This window comes from Schistocerca cancellata, chromosome 1 (genome assembly GCF_023864275.1).
Source record: "Schistocerca cancellata isolate TAMUIC-IGC-003103 chromosome 1, iqSchCanc2.1, whole genome shotgun sequence".
Classification (NCBI taxonomy): domain Eukaryota; kingdom Metazoa; phylum Arthropoda; class Insecta; order Orthoptera; family Acrididae; genus Schistocerca; species Schistocerca cancellata.
Window position 1 is genome coordinate 645,668,993 of NC_064626.1, and position 20,976 is coordinate 645,689,968.

General features: G+C 44.4%; 1 protein-coding gene across 3 annotated transcripts in view; it reads right to left on the reverse strand.

The window, feature by feature from the left end:
* Window positions 1-20,976, reverse strand: part of LOC126183396 (leukocyte tyrosine kinase receptor) — a 974,779-nt gene that overhangs the window by 633,913 nt on the left and 319,890 nt on the right. For all 3 annotated transcript variants that reach the window (XM_049925358.1, XM_049925343.1, XM_049925351.1), the window contains exon 2: window positions 725-932. In XM_049925358.1, coding sequence (XP_049781315.1) covers window positions 725-932 — 208 coding nt within the window. The remainder of the gene's footprint in view (window positions 1-724; window positions 933-20,976) is intronic.

A 20,976-nucleotide genomic window follows, 5' to 3' on the forward strand; every position in this document is an offset into this window, starting at 1 on the left:
GCGACCGCATTGAACAGCGCAGGTGAAGACGCGCTTGGAACGAGAGGATGTTCGAAAAATGGACTTGTGTGCCTGTTCCTCCGACTAGAATCCCCTCAGGCCGGTATGCGATGCGTTAGGGAGACAGCGCAGCACAACAACACACATCAACGACCATCTGACAATATTCAACTGCACTAGTGGTGGAACGGAACGCCCTACCACAAGAACTCCTTACCATCCAGCATCGGAGCACATCACAGAGCATGTATTTCCTTTCGAAGTGATCACACACTGTATTAAAAATCATTTCCTGCCTTTTTTAATGTCCTGGAGACCATTATGAAACGCTGGGACTTCAGTATAATTATTGTCTTTGAGTAAAAGTGTTATTTCTGATCGTCTCATTGGTATTTCTTCTAGTTACTGTGTGTACTATACTGTAGCAGTTCTTTCTACGTACGGCCCAAGTTTCATCGAGCTATGTTGCTTAGCAGTGACACATTATGCAAAAGTTATTCTCGTTCTTACGTTTTGCCCACCAACGTATTATAATACTAACGAACTGTCGTTCCATATCACAACGAGAGATCGCTGGGACTGAGAATAAATAAACCTCTGAACTAAACTCTCGAGGATTCAGAAGTGTAATACGTTAGTTTCACGGGTGGAATACATTATACACACGAAAGTACAAACTGTGGAGTGAGTTATTTAACAGCTAGGGATTTAGAGGCAGACTTACGCGTTGTCGGAGTTCCCGCGCTTATCGATGACGATGACGGCGGGACTGACGTCCTTCTCGATGACGACCTTGAAGTGGCCGTCGTCCATGTTGAGCATGTGCAGCCACAGGTGGAGGCGGCAGCGCTGCATGGTGCTGGGCGTGCGCGGGCTTCGAACCAGGTACTCCAGTGGCGGGCCCCCGCGGCTCTGCACCAGCAGGTAGTGTCCTGCGCACAGAGTCCACATCAGTGTCTGAAGGCTGCAGACACTCATTCGCAATATACTCGGCTATCTTCAGACACTATATGTTTGTAACATTATATCCATGTATCGTTATTTATGATCACATTTACACAATGATTTCGCCCCTTTAGGAAAGATCAGAAGTTCTGCCTCGGTTCACTTCTCGCACCACTGAAAAGACGAATGACACAGGTATTAATGTCAGTGGCGCTGAGAAACAGCTGAAACTGCAAAAAATTAAATGTGACTTCAGACCACCGATGTGGGCCCTGTCAGATTCTATACCTAAGAAATGTATTTTTTCCGCGGATTACGAAAATAGTTTGTTTCGTTATTTTTCAGGCTATTACAGAACGAGTTATAATTTTTTAAATGAAATATTTTTTTCCATCATATGGCTGATGTATTTAAACCAACCGTGCACAGATCAGTTTAAATCATATTTCTGTCAGTTTCATTACGCAGCTAGAATCGTTCAGAGTTCTGGGAGTGGATGCAACATTATGCAAATAGTCAGTTGTGTTCAGATTGATGCTCTGGTGGCGAAATGTTCATTTAAATGAGGTTTTCAAATGAGTGCCCGTTTCCCTGAATGTACAAATGGATGCGCCTTTCAAACGGTCTGCGGACGATATATAAAAGTGGATATGCACATCCGAAGGAACTTTGCATCGTACATCTGAAACAATACAGACACTGGAATATCGTATTTATCCGCTGACACTGGGCAAGCCATTTTCTATTATGATGTGTTCCCTGTAACGCGCGACTGCTACGGTCGCAGGTTCGAATCCTGCCTCGGGCATGGATATGTGTGATGTCCTTTGGTTAGTTAGGTTTAAGTAGTTCTAAGTTCTAGGGGACTGATGTCCACAGATGTTTAGTCTCATAGTGCTCAGAGCCATTTTGTTCCCTGTAAGGGAATGTGCATATGAATGTTCGAGTGCAAGTTGTAGACAGGTGGTTGGCGATGTATTAAAATTTGTATCTGGCCGTGAGTCGTGCTCGGATAGCCTAATGGTAAGGCGACCGCTCGCGATAAGCGAGAAATCCCAGTTCGAGTCCAGGTACGGCACAAATTTTCGTCATTTGATTATACTGCTGATGGTTGTCCATCTTCGCAACTGCGAATACATCTAAGATGTAAACTTACTGGTGTAACGGAGCGACAAACTTCCTCGACGCGCTGTTGAATTCATATTTGGTTACATTTTAGAATATATCCTTACACCGACCTATACAAAGCAGGTGGAAATGTAGAAACACGCGGGGTTAGGTCTGACACGGAACTTGACGTGGAAAAACATGTCATACACATCAAACGACTATGTTTACGTCTACATTATCACCCCAAAAGCCACTTGACGATGTGTGGTAGAGGGTAATTCTGTTGTCACTAACTTAAACCTCTCTTCCATGTTCCATTTGCGAATGGTGCGTGGGAAGATTGACTGTCAGTAAGTATGTGTATTAACTCTAATTTCTCGAATTTTCTGGTTTCGCGCGACGCATGTGGGAGGAAGTAATATGTTATTCGATTCTTCCCAGAATGTACTTGTAACACCGAAAATCCACTATGCATGGCACTTGCTACCGACGTATAAATTTTTTTTGGAATTGTTGTAAATATTTGTAATTTAAATGCTTTCTTTTAATAAGTAAGGACATTGATTCGCTGTATATGTACATTTAGGTGAAAGTCTGTTGACCTTTCATTGTATTTATCTGTGTTTTACGGTGAAACTTATAAGCTCTGGGAAAAAGCCAAAGGAATTGTTATTTGCATCGACTAGCAACGATAATAGCAGTGCTTGTACGTTGTAAAATCTTTGGGTAGGGGCTTGTTGCGCACAGCGGTGTGGTGTTAACGCTCTCGCAGTAGAGAGTACCATTTCGGCGGCATCATGTACGCGCTCCGGCCAGATGAGTAGTAGCAGGAGGAAAGACAGTGGACGGGCGGAAGAGGCTGTATTAATTGTAATTGCCCGTTCCTGTAATTGGCCGTGGCCCCACAAGATGCTACCGTCTTCAACAACAGCAGCAGTTCCAGCAACACAGATTTGTCGTCGGCTCCGGGTTTCGTCGCATTCACAGCCCTGAAGTAAGGCTGTTCATTGGTAGAAAGTATTAACAACTAACTCAGCAGCTCAACTGAATGTGATTTGATTAATGAACTTTATTTAAATAATTATCAGTTAAATTCAGTGCGATTGTGTCCTTATTGTCCCCAAACATTGTTGCCAATCAGGGTCCTTGTTCCTTTTTTTACTTATATGCTAACTGAAGTTTGAGAATCTATCACTGGAAAAAATCCAAATCTATAGAAAATGCACAAATTAAGAGTGCAGAAGTTTTATTTATTTTACATATAGCTTGGAGCACATGGCTATTTAGTTTGGTACGTATTCTATTATCAAGTCAGTAAAAAAGGCTCAGTTGTTCAGACAATAATATGAAATCCAATTTGAAAATTAAGTAGCTGCAAAGTAAAAAGTGTTTGCCTTTCTCTAAATTTCTTTGATGACGTTATGTTGAGGTCTCTGAAAGTCATTGTTTACGTAACGAAGTTCAATACTAACGTACAGTTTAAGTGGATATTTTCAAACCAATACTCGATTGCCTTTTTCAAAATTTAATGACAAACTTAACGTAAAAGTGACTTCTCAGTTTTCTTTATCATTACATACTCACTTAAAATTAGTGTCAAAAAAAGTGACAACCTTCAGTTGCCACGTCAGTGTTTAATAATAAATGTTTGCTTTCTCATCATCTTGTACAGGATTTTGGATGTAAATCGCCATAGTGGGCTGGCGACGTAACTATTTCCTTTTCGTTCATTAGTGTAACTTTTGGATTCATGATCAGTGGTACCCCTTTTCTGTCCAGTGTTGTTCGTGAGTGAATGCACAAAATAACTTTCATTTTTCCAAATTGTGGTCCTGTTCGGTTTCATTACTTTTTTATTTTTAGTAGACTTTTCTATCAGAAATATCGGTTGTACACTTTCCCCCTACTTATAGGTATTACTTCTTCGGGAAAGATGGCCTTATCCAATTAGAAAAATTCCATTAGGTATACACGCGATCCACTGTCATATTTTATATCGCAAGCAGAATAGGCCGATTAGTAATGGCTGCAAACTCTCTCGAAATTTCGATAGCAAACATCTCCACGATGCGCAACGCCTCTCTTGTAGCGTCTGCCACTGGGGCTTGTTGAGCATCGCTGTAACGCTCTTGCGCGGACTAAACAATCCAGTGACAAAACATATTGTCTTCGTTGGATCGTCCAAATCTCTCCTATATGTAGATTCCCAATTAAACATCAGTAAATTTCTTTTTATGGAGATATCTAAAGAGTCATGTTTATGTCACGAAATCAACAGCCCCAGATGACTTAAAATAGTGCATCGAGGAAGCTTTTCACTATGGGACACTAGTAACTTTACATCTGACATCATGTTGGACTGTTGCTAATTTTGTATAGACGTATAGTCTTGCCTGATGAATCATGTTTTCTGCTTCTAGGAGGGATACACCCAACGTGTTCAGTATGAAACTTTGAAAAGGAATGGTAAGAGCATGACAGTTCGGCTAGCTAAATAGCCTTTTCTTCGTCAGTCTTTCGTCTAGTTTCATGTGGCCGCAACTAATTCCTCTCCTGCACCGACCTCTTCATATCAGAGTAGCACTTGCAGCCTGTCCTCAGTTACTTGTAGTGTGTATCCCACTCCCTGTCTCGCCCTGCAGTTTTTACCCTCTGCAGCTCTCTCTTAATACCGTGGAAGCTATTTCCAGATATCCTAACACAAGTCCTCCCATCATCTGGTCCTTTCTTCTTATCAGAGTTTTCCATATCCTCTTTGCCATGTCGTTTCTGTAGAGACCCATCGCATTTCTTTTCTTTTCCGTCTACTTAATTTTCAGCATCCTTCTGTAGTGCCACATCTCAAACGCCTCGATTTACTGCTCCAGATGTATAGTCTCGGAAATGTATTCCTCAAATTAATGCCGATATTTGATGCTAGCAGACTTCTCTTGGCCAGGAATGTCCTCTTTTCCTGTGCTAATCTGCTTTTTAAGTCTTTACTGCCTCGTACATCGCAAGTTATTTTGTCTTCAAGCTACCAGTGTTCTTTAAATTCGTCTACTTCGTGGTCCGGCTGATCCCGGCGGAGGATCGAGTGTTCCCTCGGGCATGGGTGTGTGTGTTTGTCCTTAGGATAATTTAGGTTAAGTAGTGTGTAAGCTTAGGGACTGATGATCTTAGCAGTTAAGTCCCATAAGATTTCACATACATTTGAACATTTTTGAACTTTGTGGTCACCAATTTCGACGTCATGCCTTCCGCTAATCCTATTTGTACTACTCTTCATTTCTTTCGCCTTTCTTCGGTTTACTCTCAACCTATATTTTATGCATATTAGACTGTACATTTCATTCAACAGGTTCTGCAAATCTTCTTCACTTCCACTGGGGCTAGCAATATCTTCAGCAAATATTATAATGGTGTGGCACAGGGAATGTTGTGGGTGGTAAGTGGATGGGGGCTGTGTTCGCACAATTTCTTTAGCAAATGTAATTCAGCTTATTAATATGTGTGAACAATCCAGAACACATGCAGAATAAACAAAGACCAAAGAACTCGGCACTCAGAATAACAAAATCCGACTTATGAACCAATACAATTTTGATAATTTGCCCCAACAGAATCAAACAGATTTACAATAAGGAAATACAAATGAATATACAATTTAATAACGCATTAGTACCTAAATTGCAACAGACAGAATATCAGTACGCAAGACCCTCTAATTTCATTCAGGCTACAACACAAAGTCATGAATTACGATACACAAATCACAATACACAGTGAAAGAAACGAGACACTCAAAAACAGATCTCACCTCAAAATCCAATTCGAAATATGCCCAACGAAAGTCAACACTCTACTTAACACTAAACAGAAGAACAAGAGACAATTCACAATGGACCCAACAGCGCTCAGAATATCAGAACGGTAAAGCAATGAAATCCAGAAGCAATGACAATTTAATTTTCACTAGGCACACTTCCTTCAGTGAATACAGTCTCCTTGCGTTACACCGCATAATTAAAAGGCAACTCAAGTAGGCCAAACTTGCCTCACTCGTATGCACTACAGCCAGAATTATCAAAACAAATACACACTCTTCTGAGTCGTACCCGAAAACACGCCGCAGCAACCGGCTCTTCACTCCTGGATGTGCTACGTTTGTTTGGATTCGCGAAGCCTAGCACTGTGCGCTGCTCCAGCCAGAACGTTGCCCGTGTTGACAGGAGACGCCTGCCAATCTCGGCCGGTCGTCCACCAGACTGCCTCGCTGCCCCGCACACGTTTCCTGCTTCGTCTCTCCAGGAGAGGTTCATCGCCCCCTCCCCCCAAAAGCTCCCAGAAGAGTTCCGTTCGCCAGCCAATTCCTCTTTCAGCCACCGTTCCACCGCGGCTGCCTGCCGCCGACTGACGGTGGTGTTCCGAGCACTTGCTGTGCTCCACTCGCGACCTCTCGCGTTTTACGTCGCTTAATCAATTTGAACACTCACCGCCAGCGGCAGGAAAGACGAATGCGCCACAATTCACGACACAACTGATATCCCTTCACTCTTGATTTTAATGCTCCTGTTGATCCTTTCTTTTATTTCGATCTTTGCTTCTTCAATGTACTATAGGCTCAGAAGAGCAAGGGGTGGAAATCAGTAAATTTTTAATGAAACGCATTCACTTGGCCACAGGCAAACTGGAGGCAATCACGAGACATAGGCAGAATCAGGAAGCAAGCCACTATGTCGCAGGCGTTTCAGGTCGTCGACACATTACGACACTGCCTGTCGAGCGAGGATTCACATTCAGCAGAAAGGAGACTACAACAGAAAACCAAACTAAATGAGACAAGCATATTGATTAGCTTGTAAGACGTCCTGCAAGAAACTCTATCTCTTTCACAAGAGTATATAGTGAGGACCTGACACAGCAGTTAAGTGAATGTAGCAGAATAAGAGTGATTTCAGGTGTGCCGCAGGGGAGTGTCGTAGGACCGTTGCTATTCACAATATATATAAATGACCTTGTGGATAACATCGGAGGTTCACTGAGGCTTTTTGCGGATGATGCTGTAGTATATCGAGAGGTTGGAACAATGGAAAATTGAACTGAAATGCAGGAGGATCTGCAACGAATTGACGCATGGTGTATGGAATGGCAATTGAATCTCAATGTAGACAAGTGTAATGTGCTGCGAATACATAGAAAGAAAGATCCTTTATCATTTAGCTACCATATAGCAGGTCAGCAACTGGAAGCAGTTAATTCTATAAATTATCCGGGAGTAGGCATTAGAAGTGATTTAAAATGGAATGACCATACAAAATTAATCGTCGGTAAAGCAGATGCCAGACTGAGATTCATTGAAAGAATCCTAAGGAAATGCAATCCGAAAACAAAGGAAGTAGGTTACAGTACACTTGTTCGCCCACTGCTTGAATACTACTTACCGGTGTGCGATCCGTACCAGATAGGGTTGATAGAAGAGATAGAGATGATCCAACGGAGAGCAGCGTGCTTCGTTACAGGATCATTTAGTAATCGCGAAAGCGATACAGAGATGATAGATAAACTCCAGTGGAAGACTCTGCAAGAGAGACGCTCAGTAGCTCGGTACGGGCTATTGTTGAAGTTTCGAGAACATACCTTCATCGAGGAGTCAAGCAGTATATTGCTCCCTCCTACGTATATCTCGCGAAGAGACCATGAGGATAAAATCAGAGAGACTAGAGCCCACACGGAGGCATACCGACAATATTTCTTTCCACGAACAATACGAGACTGGAATAGAAGGGATAACCGATAGAGGTACTCAAAGTACCCTTCGCCACACACCGTCAGGTAGCTTGCGAAGTATGGATGCAGATGTAGATGTAGATGTAGAAGGACACATGCGCGTATTACGAAATGAGCTTTGCATCATAGCCTCGCACCAGCTCCCTCTATATATCCCAGCTATCCAGTTCTCTTCAGGTGTTGATCATTGGTATCAAAGGTATTCAAAGTAATAGCACTCGATTCCACAATTATGATACTTAATCAATCTGTGTCCTAGATGCTCCAGCATAGTCTATGAACTAGCCAAAGATGGACTTGAAATCATGGCAGTCACCTGATGAACTTCATGCTGCTCGCCGCGTATCACCTACTGATGGAGTCATTGACTATCCTCTGACAACGCATCACAGGTTGCTGAACTTCAACACAGAAGTTGGCAACAGAGTTTCTTGGAGTCCACATTCTTTTTCAACATTCAGACTTCTCCAGGTGCTGAAACCTACCAGATAACAAGGAGGATATCGACTATGGACACCATGTACATCGCGGATGGTTCATCAAGGGTCATTGCAGAATTCGGAGTGGGACCGAGGACACTCCAGCAGCCAGCCCAAGGCCACTTCGCATTGGGCAATGGCGACAGCCGCTAGCTGGAAATCCGCCGCAGCACAGCCGTAGCTGAACCTCGCCTTCACGTGTATCTGCGGAGCTGGACAGACGTCAACGGAATGAGCGACAACTAAGGCTGGCGCAGAAGAACGTCGACGTGTAAATTTTAAGAATATATGAATAAACTCTAATAATATTTTACTAGCGTTGATGATGCTTCGTAAGTAACCAATAGCTATCCTGACTTCACAGAGAGATGTCCCCATTCGGATCTTTGTAGATTAATAGAGTAAAATGTACTTCGTTCTTGATCTTCTGTCCTTATTCTGTCCCCTCGGTTTTTGTACATATCGTATAGTGCGCCTCTTCTTCTAAAGTTTACTCTTTTATTTTTTCTCAGAATTTCGAATGCCTTGCACCACCTTAAACTATGGAACGCTTTGTTTGGGTAGACAAATCCTGTGAATGTGTCTTGCTTCCATTATCAACCGCAACTTCAGAACTGCCTTTTTGATGCTTTTACCTTTCCTAAAGTCAAAATGATCGTTATCTAACAGCTCCTTGATCTTGTTCTCCATTATTCTCTATATTATTCTGTCAACGACTTTGATGGCTGAGCTGTTGGGCTGACTGTGCGATGGTTGTCGCATATATTTATCCTTGCTAGCTTCAGAATTGCGTGGAAGATATTCTCCAAAAGTCTGATGATATTTCTTCAGTCATATAGACTCTGCACACGACCTGGTATAGTCGTTGGCACTGCCCCCAATAACTTCATCAACTCCGTCTTGTTTGATTGCAAGTCTCATAAAACTCGGTTAGACTCTAATAACGGATCCCCTATGCCTTCTGTATCGTTCTTGTCGAACGTAGAAAGCACTCGTGCTTTCTACAGCCAACTGATCGTGTTGAAAAGAAGTAAAATTACAGTCTTCTGAATGGCAGGATGGTCCTTGCGGAAAACTGCCACACAAGCTGGACGTGCTCCCTCAGGTTTTGCAACGATACTGGTATCAGTTATCACGTGAGCATTCTCACACCCATAGACGAGGTTCTGGACGTCCACGCAGCACAGACGCCCGCCAGGATCGTCGTACTGTAGGGGCAGCAGTGGCAGATCGCACAGCTGCCATAGCACACATAAGAGAACTTTTGAACCCGGACGTGCCAGCACGAGCTGTTGTGAACCGGTTATTAGCAGTGGGACTACGGGCACGCACACCTGTAACCCGTCTTCCACTCACGCCACAGCAACGACGTGCACGGTTCGACTGGTGCCGTCAGAGGGTCACTTGGAAGATGGAATGGCGTGCTGTGGTCTTCAGCGATGAAAGCAGGTTCTGCCTGCACGTAGGTATGTTCGTTTGCGCTTACGACGTAGACCTGGCGAGCACTGTCTCGTAGAGGGCATTCTTCCAAAACACACTGGTCCCATCCCAGCATTTATAGTCTGGTGTGCTATAAGCTACCACTCTCGTTTACATTTGGTGTTTCTGGAGGGGACGCTAACCAACGCGCGGTACGTGCAGAATGTTGTTAGAGCTGTTCTTTTGTCGTTCTTGCAACAGGTAGGTGATGTGTCGTTCCATACGTGAACAAATGTAGCAGTATTCGCCATCTGTGTCATCAGCTTGATGCTAGAGTCAGCACCTGCACTGCTGCCCGTGGAGGCTACACCACGTACTTAGGGTTTGAGCACTATGGGACTTAATACCTGAGGTCATCAGTCCCCTAGAACTTAGAACTACTTAAACCTAACTAACTTAAGGACATCACACACATCCATGCCCGAGGCAGGAGTCGAACCTGCGACCGTAGTGGTCGCGCGGTTCCGGACTGGAGCGCCTAGAACCGCTCGGCCACACCGGCCAGCACCACGTACTTAACGTGGGTGTTATATGGTACCTCAGAACCCCTTGTGCTATTAATCTGCAAATGTGTTCCATATGCACTGTTGCAACATTGAACCTTGAGTGAATTGCAAACCTCTCTGATTTTTCCCCGGCAGTGTATATTAAAAACTACATTTTTCTCTTTCTTATGAATTTGTTATAGCACGATCTTAACTGAGCAAGGTTTCATAAACAACGTTTTTGGTCTTGCCTCCTTTTGCAAGGACGTAAAGATTTTTTGGGTTCGATACATGTGAGCATGGCACATAGTTGCCCATGAGAAAAACACGGATTTTGTAAAGGCACACCGGCAACTTGCAGTGTTTGCCGTTTGTCTTCGTTTTTAGTCATCCCAAAAGCAATTTTTAGCGGGTATTGAGATTTTTTAAACTGAGAAGGCAAGATGTCTCCCTCTTTGTCCTACAACATTTAAATGATGCCACCGTTGCGAGTCTTCAAGCGTCTCAGAAGTGATAAGAGATACTTGACGCTCAACGTCTAAAATGCGACGGGCTTTCGGGTGTTCTAAAGCCTCTCTAGCTCTTAAGGCCGTATGACGTTCCGGAGAATGTGACATTGCACCGAGGTTTGTTGGTTTCGATTAACTTTCGTAGCTCTAGCTCTCTTAGAACTAACACAGATTTGTGTTTGCGAGTCATTTCCTAAAATAAATGCTATTAACTGTATACTTAATGTATTATGTTCTATAAGTAAAACTCCAGATACGGCTCGCTCTCGTGTTCTTTTTGTGTGGCTGTGCCGTGCCGCGTCCAATATCTACATTTCACATAGAAAGCCAAGACACCGTAACCACACTTTAACTTCAATAATGTGCTTCTTAAGGCTTTTCCGACATAAAGTTTTAAATACAGTTCTTGGGCTTATCGTCGGATTTTTATTGTTACTCCACAATATTTCGTCGTAAAAACTGTCCAGCTTCGCCGCTGGTGTAGCAATTTTTTTTTTTTTTTGTTGATACATCACAAACCCGCGCAAGAGTAAACATTGCAATTGCACTGTCGAGGAATAATCTACAACACTTCGAGCCGCTAATCTGGTACGAAAAAATGTGTTCCATTTCCTACTTCACCCGATTAGGAGTATTTTTTTTGTACTTTCTAAAGTGGCTTTCGTTCTTCCTCGGGGTTCAAGCTATCTTCATACCAAATTTCATCAAAATCGGTTCTGCGTTTTAATCGCGAAAACGTAGCAATTATATTACACTGAATTGACAAAACTCACGGGATAGCAATATGCACGTGTACTGATGGCGGTAATATTGCGTTTACAGGGTATAAAAGGGCAGTGCATTGGCGGAGCTGTCATCTGCACTCAGGTGATTCACGAAAAACGGTTTTCGACGTGATGATGGTAGCACGACGGGAACTGACAGACTTTGAACGCGACATGGTGATTGGAGCTAGGCGCATGAGACATTCCATTTCGAAAGTGTCATGAATGTGCTGAGACAGCCAAAGTTCAGGTATTACCTTTCACCACTGACAACACAGTGGCCGACGGCCTTCAAGTAACGAAGGGAGCAGCGGAGTTTGCGTAGAATTGCTGGTGCTAACAGACAAGTAAATCATGAAGTAACCGTAGAAGTCAATGTGGAACTTACGACGAACGTATCCATTAGGACAATGCAGGGAAATTTAGCGTTGATGGGCTATTGCATCAAATGACCGACGCAAGTGCGTTTGCTAACAGACAACATGGTCTGCAGCGGGTCTCATGGGCTCGTGGCCATGTCGGTTCGACATTAGACGACTGGGAAACCAAGACCTGGTCATATGATTCCCCATCTCAGTCGGTAAGAGCTGATGGTTGGTGTTCGGGTGTGGCGCAGACTCCACAAAGCCGGTGGACCCAAATCGTCACCAAGGCACTGTGCAAGCTGGTGGTGGCTACATAGTGGTGTGAGCTGTATTGACATAGAGTGGACCGGATCGCTCTGATCCAACTGAAGCGATCATTGAATGTAAATGGTTATGTTCAGCTACTTGGAGACCACTTGCAGCCATTCATGGACTCCATGTCTCCCAGCAACAATGGAATTTTTTTGGAAGGCAATGCGCCATGTCATTGGGCCACAGTTGTTAGCGACTGGTTTGATGAACATTCTGGACAATTCGAGCGAATGTTTTGGCCACCCAGATCGCCTGACATGAATCCCATCGAACATTTATGGGACATAATCGAGAGGTGTACAAAATCATGCACCGGCTACAGTTTCGCAGTTGTGGAAGGCTATAGAGAGAGCATTGCTCAATACGTCTGCACGGGACTTCCAACAAACTGTTGAATCCATGCCACGTCGAGTTGTTGCTCTATGCCGGGCAAAAGAAGGTCCGACAAGATATTAGGAAGTATCCCATCTCTCATCTTAGTGTATGTAAACCTGCCTATATTTGTTGAAGATTGGTTTCACATTTTTCCACATACTCGTATACTCTTAAGAGGAGATCAGAGATAATTCAGATAAAAACGATGTAAGCGATTATGTGAGAGACAGTAGCTGGTAAACGCTTCGAGAAAAAGACGACATTTGTAGCAGAGGGTGGGCACTACGACAACGCTTGTCATCTGGCGCAAAGTGGGCCGCGGCCCAGGGCAGAGCGCCAGCATTCGGCCGGTGGCCCCAGTTCCTCAAACTCTGCTCTAAATACACGACATCTGTGCCGGCTGCGTTCGAACATGGCCTTCACAACATCGTCCGACGACACTACTTAGCACAAATAACAATAACACTGATACTACAGCACTCTCGAAGAATATGAAGCGACTATTAACAAATTCTGTCAGAGGCAGCAAAGGACTTGGAAGAGCAGTTGAACGGAATCGACAGTGTCTTGAAAGGAGGATATAAGATGAACATCAACAAAAGCAAAACGAGGATAATGGAATGTAGTCGAATTAAGTCGGGTGATGTTGAGGGAATTAGATTAGGAAATGAGACACTTAAAGTAGTTAAGGAGTTTTGCTATTTGGGTAGCAAAATAACTGATGATGGTCGAAGTAGAGAGGATATAAAATTTAGACTGGCAATGGCAAGGAAAGCGTTTCTGAAGAAGAGAAATTTGTTAACATCGAGTATAGATTTAAGTGTCAGGAAGTCGTTTCTGAAAGTATTTGTATGGAGTGTAGCCATATATAGAAGTGAAACATGGACGATAAATAGTTTGAACAAGAAGAGAATAGAAGCTTTCGAAATGTGGTGCTACAGAAGAATGCTGAAGATTAGATGGGTAGATCACATAACTAATGAGGAGGTATTGAATAGAATTGGGGAGAAGAGGAGTTTGTGGCACAACTTGACAAGAAGAAGGGAACGGTTGGTAGGACATGTTCTGAGGCACAAATTTTTAGCATTGGAGGGCAGCGAAGGGTAAAATTCGTAGAGGGAGACCAAGAGATGACTCCACTAAGCAGATTCAGAAGGATGTAGGTTGTAGTAAGTACTGGGAGATGAAGAAGCTTGCACAGGATAGAGTAGAATGGAGAGCTGCATCAAACCAGTCTCAGGACTGAAGACCACAACAAGAACAACATTAACAAATATAACAAATTGTGCAGAATTTTTCTTGATGCATTTTAGCAGGGCATAAATGGAACAAGGAAGAAAGTTTCTGTTATGGCGTAAAATCAAGCGCCGTCACTCCAGTCGGAAACTATAGAGCTGAGAGGGCTGTGACAAGACGTCAGCCAATTGCACGCTGACCGACCCCTCTCCAGGACGACAATGCGACAGTGGCGGCCTCTATGCGAAGGGAACATAAGCGCCGCGCCCGACTGGTCGCGGCCCAGTCGAAGAGAAGCTTCAAGTCTAGCGACCTGAATAGAAGCGTCAACTGTGTTACTTCGCTTCTATTAGGATTGTATATTCTGAAGAACCTTGCTTATATTGCATGTCACCCTTCGGTTGTGACACTTCTGTGTAAACCAAAGTTAAATATTGTAATTGCTCATTTAGTAATAAAACTCATTAATACGATTTGTTTGAATGTTGTCTAGCGAAACGAGAAAGGCCGTGCGGTTTTGGCGCTGCAGTCCGGAACCGCGGGGCTGCTACGGTCGCAGGTTCGAATCCTGCCTTGGGCATGGGTGTGTGTGATGTCCTTAGGTTAGTTAGGTTTAAGTAGTTCTAAGTTCTAGGGGACTTATGACCTAAGCTGTTGAGTCCCATAGTGCTCAGAGCCATTTGAACCGAGAAAGCAGGTTGCCTAGACACACCGTACTCAACGACTAGGCAGGATTTAACAGTTTCGGCAAGGATATATATTGCTCGAGATCGAGCCAGGTATTTAAGTGGTTTTTATTTGTGTGTGTAAAAAGCATCATAGAACGTAGACTCGAATAAAAATTTTTGGTAAGGTCTTATGGGACCAAGCTGCTGAAGTCATCGGTCCCTAAGCTTACGCACTACGTAATCTAACTTTAACTTATGCTAAGGACGACACACACACACCCATGCCCGAGGGAGGACTCGAACCTCCGACGGGGGAAATACTCGAATACAACTAATACTTAACATAAAATGAAACTATAAGTACACTGTAAAGAAAGTAGAAACGTATTACATACGTAATACATAGATGTAATGAAACATACACTACTGACCATTCAAATTGCTACACCATGAAGATGACAAGCTACAGACGCGAAATTTAAGTGACAGGAAGACGATGCTGTGATATGCAAATGATTAGCTTTTCAGAGCATTCACATAGGGTTGGTGCCTGTGGTGACACCTTCAACGTGCTGACATGAGGAAAGTTTCCAACCGATTTCTCATACACAAACAGCAGTTGACCGCCGTTGCCTGGAGAAACGTTGTTGTGATGCCCCGTATAAGGAGGAGAATGCGTATCATCACGTTTACGACTTTGATAAAAGTCGGATTGCAGCTTATCGCGATTGCGGTTTATCGTATCACGACATTGCTGCTCGCGTTGGTCGAGATCCAACGACTGTTAGCAGATTATGGAATCGGTGGGTTCAGGAGGATAATACGGAACGCCGTGCTGGATCCCAACGGCCTCGTATCACTAGTAGTCGAGATGACAGGCATCTTATCCGCATCGCTGTAACGGATCGTGCAGCCACGTCTCGATCCCTGAGTCAACAGATGGGGACGTTTGCAAGACAACAACCATCTGCATGAACAGTTCGACGATGTTTGCAGCAGCATGGACTATCAGCTCGGAGAACATGGCTGCGGTTACCCTTGACGCTGCATAACAGACAGGAGCGCCTGCGATGGTGTACTCAACGACGAACCTGGGTGCGCGAATGGCAAAACGTCATTTTTTCGGATGAATCCAGGTTCTGTTTACAGCATCATGATGGTCGCATCCGTGTTTGGCAACATCGCGGTGAACGCACATTGGAAGCGTGTATTCGTCATCGGCATACTGGCATATCACCCGGCGTGAGGGTTGGGGTGCCTTTGGTTACACGTCTCGGTCACCTTTTGTTCGCATTAACGGCACTTTGAACAGCGGACGTTACATTTCAGATGTGTTATTACACGTGGCTCTACCCTTCATTCGATCCTTGCGAAACCCTACATTTCAGCAGGGTAATGCACGACCGCATGTTGCAGGTCCTGTACGGGCCTTTCTGGATACAGAAAATGTTCAACTGCCGCCCTGGCCATCACATTCTCCAGATCTCTCACCAATTGAAAACGTCTGGTGAATGGTGACCGAGCAACTGGCTTGTCACAATACGCCAGTGACTACTCTTGATGAACTGTGGTATCGTCTTGAAGCAGCATGGGCAGCTGTACCTGTACTCGCCATCCAAGCTCTGTTTGACTCAATGCCCAGGCGTATCAAGGCCGTTATTACGGCTAGAGGTGGTTGTTCTGGGTACTGATTTGTCAGGATCTATGCACCCAAATTGCGTGAAAATGTAATCACATGTCAGTTCTAGTATAATATATTTGTCCAATGAATACCCGTTTATCATCTACATTTCTTCTTGGTGTAGCAATTTTAATGGCCAGTAGTGTATATATACAGCGGTCTCATTTATCTTGATACCAGAAATAGCTTTATGACCGGAAGCAAAATCAAAAATATATCAAGCAAATGTTGTTTATCTATGATAAGGACATTAACCGGAGTAACTGCATTTATTGAAACTTTATTCGTTGCGAAGATATGAGCAGCAGGACGCCTTTTTTGAATAGTACCCAAAAATTCCCTTCATAAGGTAATCGACTTCCTCTCAACACCTGTTCAAAATCTAATCACAATGAACCATTCACGTATAGATGACGTTATTAACAATGTAACATGAAACTGAATCTGACGCTCCAGTATTAGCGCATAGTGCAGGTAGCCGGGGCAACATCGTCTTCAGTGATGGGTCCCGCTTCTAACTGTGCCCCGATCATCAGTGTAGACGTGTCTGGAGACGTCTCGGTCAGAAGTCGGATACTGACCTGACACGGTCCAACGACCAGAAATGGTGGTCTGGGGTGCCATTTCTTCTCATAGTAGGAACCCTTTGGTTGTCATCCGCGGCACCTTTATGGTACAGCGGTATGTCGACAATATACCACTATCCGTTTTGTTGTTTTCCACGGCAAGCCGTCTTGGGCTTCCATTTCAGGCACATGGCGAAGGTTCCTACTGCTTGTCTTCGTGTTAGCCAGACCGTACCTTGGCCAACAAGGACGCCGAATCTCTCCCAGTTGAGAAAGTTTGAAACATTATGGGCAGTACCCTTCAACTAGGTCTGGATTATGATGATCTAACGCGCCATTTGGATAGAATTTGACACGATGTCCCTCAGGAGGACTTCTGACAACTCTGTCAGTCAATGCCAAGCCGAATGATTGCTTGCACAAGGACGAGAGGTGGGCCACCTGCTCAGTTTGTGAAGCTCTTTCTCTTGAATAAATCATTCAGTGTTACTGAATTTGTAATCATTTGTTTGTCTGTACATCTACAGCACATGTACCAATTTCCGTCCCATTCGGATAATCCCTTCATGGTGAGACTTTTTTTTTCCTTACAGTGTACGCCAACGGCCTTGACGCAATGATACCACCGGTTCCCGTCAGATCACCAAGCTAAGCGCTGTCGGGCTGGCCTAGCACTTGGATGGGTGACCATCCGGTCTGCCGAGCGCTGTTGGTAAGCGGGGTGCACTCAGGCCTTGTTAGGCTAACTGAGGAGCTACTTGATTGAGAAGTAGCGGCTCCGGTCTCGTAAACTGAGATACGGTCGGCAGAGCGGTGTGCTGACGCATGCCCCTCCATATCCGCATCCAGTGACGCCTTCTGGCTGAGAAAGACACGGTGGCCTGCCGGTACTGTTGGGTCTTCATGGCCTGTTCAGGCGAAGAGTTACAGTCCACAGCACGCTCACAGTTATTTAAACAAACATATTTCCCACGCTTCGTACCTGAATTCAATGTGGAAAAGCCCTAATAACGTGCACAAAGGCGTGTGCCTTCTGCCATGCGCTTCACACTGGTTTACATAATGAGGGGGCGCTCAGAGGGCAGGGCATTTGATGCAAATTCTATGATTACTGTATATGTCCCAACTTCAATTGGCAAAAGAAGGGAAAATGTTGAATCGAAGATCAAAATTTAACAAACTATTGTACTAAAATAGAAGAAAGTACCAATTTATTAATCTAAAGTTCGCTGGTTGCAGTAACCATGTACGGTACCGTCAGAATCTTTGTCGTGTAAATCTGTCTCCGCAGCCGAGGTCGCCAACCCGTGCCTGTGAAACAACCCACAGGCTCTGAGGTAAGCGCTTAGAATACGTAATGGTGGAGAAAATTCATCCGATGTCACTCGCGTTAATGTTGAAATGTACTGATGTCACAGGAGTAGCCTTCTATAAGTAATTTATCATTTTCTTCTGACATCTGCTCTTCTAAATGAAGAGGAGAAGTAGCGGTACTAAGTTCCTAATCACCACACTGTGTGCAAATGCCCTGGATTAAATCTAAACCAGTACGAGGTGCATTCAAGTTCTAAGGCCTCCGATTTTTTTTCTAATTAACTACTCACCCGAAATCGATGAAACTGGCGTTACTTCTCGACGTAATCGCCCTGCAGACGTACACATTTTTCACAACGCTGACGCCATGATTCCATGGCAGCGACGAAGGCTTCTTTAGGAGTCTGTTTTGACCACTGGAAAATCGCTGAGGCAATAGCAGCACGGCTGGTGAATGTGCGGCCACGGAGAGTGTCTTTCATTGTTGGAAAAAGCCAAAAGTCACTAGGAGCCAGGTCAGGTAAGTAGGGAGCATGAGGAATCACTTCAAAGTTGTTATCACGAAGAAACTGTTGCGTAACGTTAACTCGATGTGCGGGTGCGTTGTCTTGGTGAAACAGCACACGCGCAGCCCTTCCCGGACGTTTTTGTTGCAGTGCAGGAAGGAATTTGTTCTTCAAAACATTTTCGTAGGATGCATCTGTTACCGTAGTGCCCTTTGGAACGCTATGGGTAAGGATTACGCCCTCGCTGTCCCAGAACATGGACACCATTATTTTTTCAGCACTGGCGGTTACCCGAAATTTTTTTCGTGGCAGTGAATCTGTGTGCTTCCATTGAGCTGACTGGCACTTTGTTTCTGGATTGAAAAATGGCATCCACGTCTCATCCATTGTCACAACCGACGAAAAGAAAGTCCCATTCATGCTGTCGTTGCACGTCAACATTGTTTGGCAACATGCCACACGGGCAGCCGTGTGGTCGTCTGTCAGCATTCGTGGCACCAACCTGGATGACACTTTTCACATTTTCAGGTCGTCATGCAGGATTGTGTGCACAGAACCCACAGAAATACCAACTCTGGAGGCGATCTGTTCAACAGTCATTCGGCGATCCCCCAAAACAATTCTCTCCACTTTCTCGATCGTGTCGTCAGACCGGCTTGTGCGAGCCCGAGGTTGTTTCGATTTGTTGTCACACGATGTTCTGCCTTCATTAAACTGTCGCATCCACGAACGCACTTTCGACACATCCATAACTCCATCACCACATGTCTCCTTCAACTGTCGATGAATTTCAATTGGTTTCACACCACGCAAATTCAGAAAACGAATGATTGCACGCTGTTCAAGTAAGGAAAACGTCGCCATTTAAGTATTTAAAACAGTTCTCATTCTCGCCGCTGGCGGTAAAATTCCATCTGCCGTACGGTGCTGCCATCTCTGGGACGTATTGACAATGAACGCGGCCTCATTTTAAAACAATGCACATGTTTCTATCTCTTTCCAGTCCGGAGAAAAAAAATCGGAGGCCTTAGAACAGGGGCGGGCAAACGTTGCACGCGGCTCATGAGCACACAGCCCTGCACGTGTGCTGCTCGCGCCCGCATCTCGTGGTCGTGCGGTAGCGTTCTCGCTTCCCACGCCTGGGTTCCCGGGTTCGATTCCCGGCGGGGTCAGGGATTTTCTCTGCCTCGTAATGGCTGGGTGTTGTGTGCTGTCCTTAGGTTAGTTAGGTTTAAGTAGTTCTAAGTTCTAGGGGACTAATGACCATAGATGTTAAGTCCCATAGTGCTCAGAGCCATTTTTTTTGTGCTGCTCGCGTGCAGGCGTCGACCGGGGCTGTGGCGACAGCTTGCAGGTTGTGGCAGTGTAGTGCCAAGCTACGCTGCGGACGTTGATGCGAAGCGAGCACTATGTAGTGAACGTTGTATTTCAAGAAACGGAGAAGTGGAGATTTGCTATCTTTTAAAAAGTAATGGGAGAATCATTTTTTCTTTGTGCAAAAACCTTAAAATTCGAAATGTTTAATATGTGGCAGTATTCTCGCTGGTCAACGGAAGTTTAGTATTGAAGGCCATTACAATAAATTTCACAAGGACGAGTACAATTTATTGTCGGATTCTGAGCGGATGGGGAATTGACTGAGCTTAAGAAGAGCGATCTGACGATACCAGATGAATCTGTCGTAGTTGGCCGGCCTGAGTGGCCGAGCGGTTCTAGGCACTACAGTCTGGAACCGCGCGACCGCTATGGTCGCAGGTTCGAATCCTGCCTCGGGCATGGATGTGTGTGATGTCCTTAGGTTAGTTAGGTTTAAGTAGTTCTAAGTTCTAGCAGTTAAGTCCCATAGTGCTCAGAGCCATTTGAATTTGTCTTAGTTGCTGTTGTCACGAGAGATCTGCGAGTTTCTCTCGTCATGTTTGCATCTAACTGATTTGACATTTTATGGAGAACTGTTTTCAAGTTTTCAGGACGACAACAATAATAACCCAGCGGTATGTGCAAGTTATAAGACTGCGCTTAATATAGCGAGAGCTGGAAAACCATTTGTTGAATTAATAAGTCTAGGTTAAGAGCAAACATCAGTGATGAAAATTTACGTAACTGTTTGTGTTTGTCTGTATGTAGAAATTTTGTTCCAGATATTAAACGTATTGTAAACTCCACCTGTGATAATTAAATAAAACGTATCGTAGGTAATAGGTACTCTTTCAAACCATGATTTCTTTCAAGTACTCCTACTTACCTTATTCATTCACTCAATAAAGCAAGCTAGGAAACAAAACGCATTACAGAGGAAGGAGCGAACAGAAGGTATGGTGGGGATGGGAGATAAGCGGGTGGCCAGCTTGCCCCTGTGTGCACGCGGAACACCTGTTAACTGCACGCGTGCAAGTGCACCGCACATGTGCAGGAT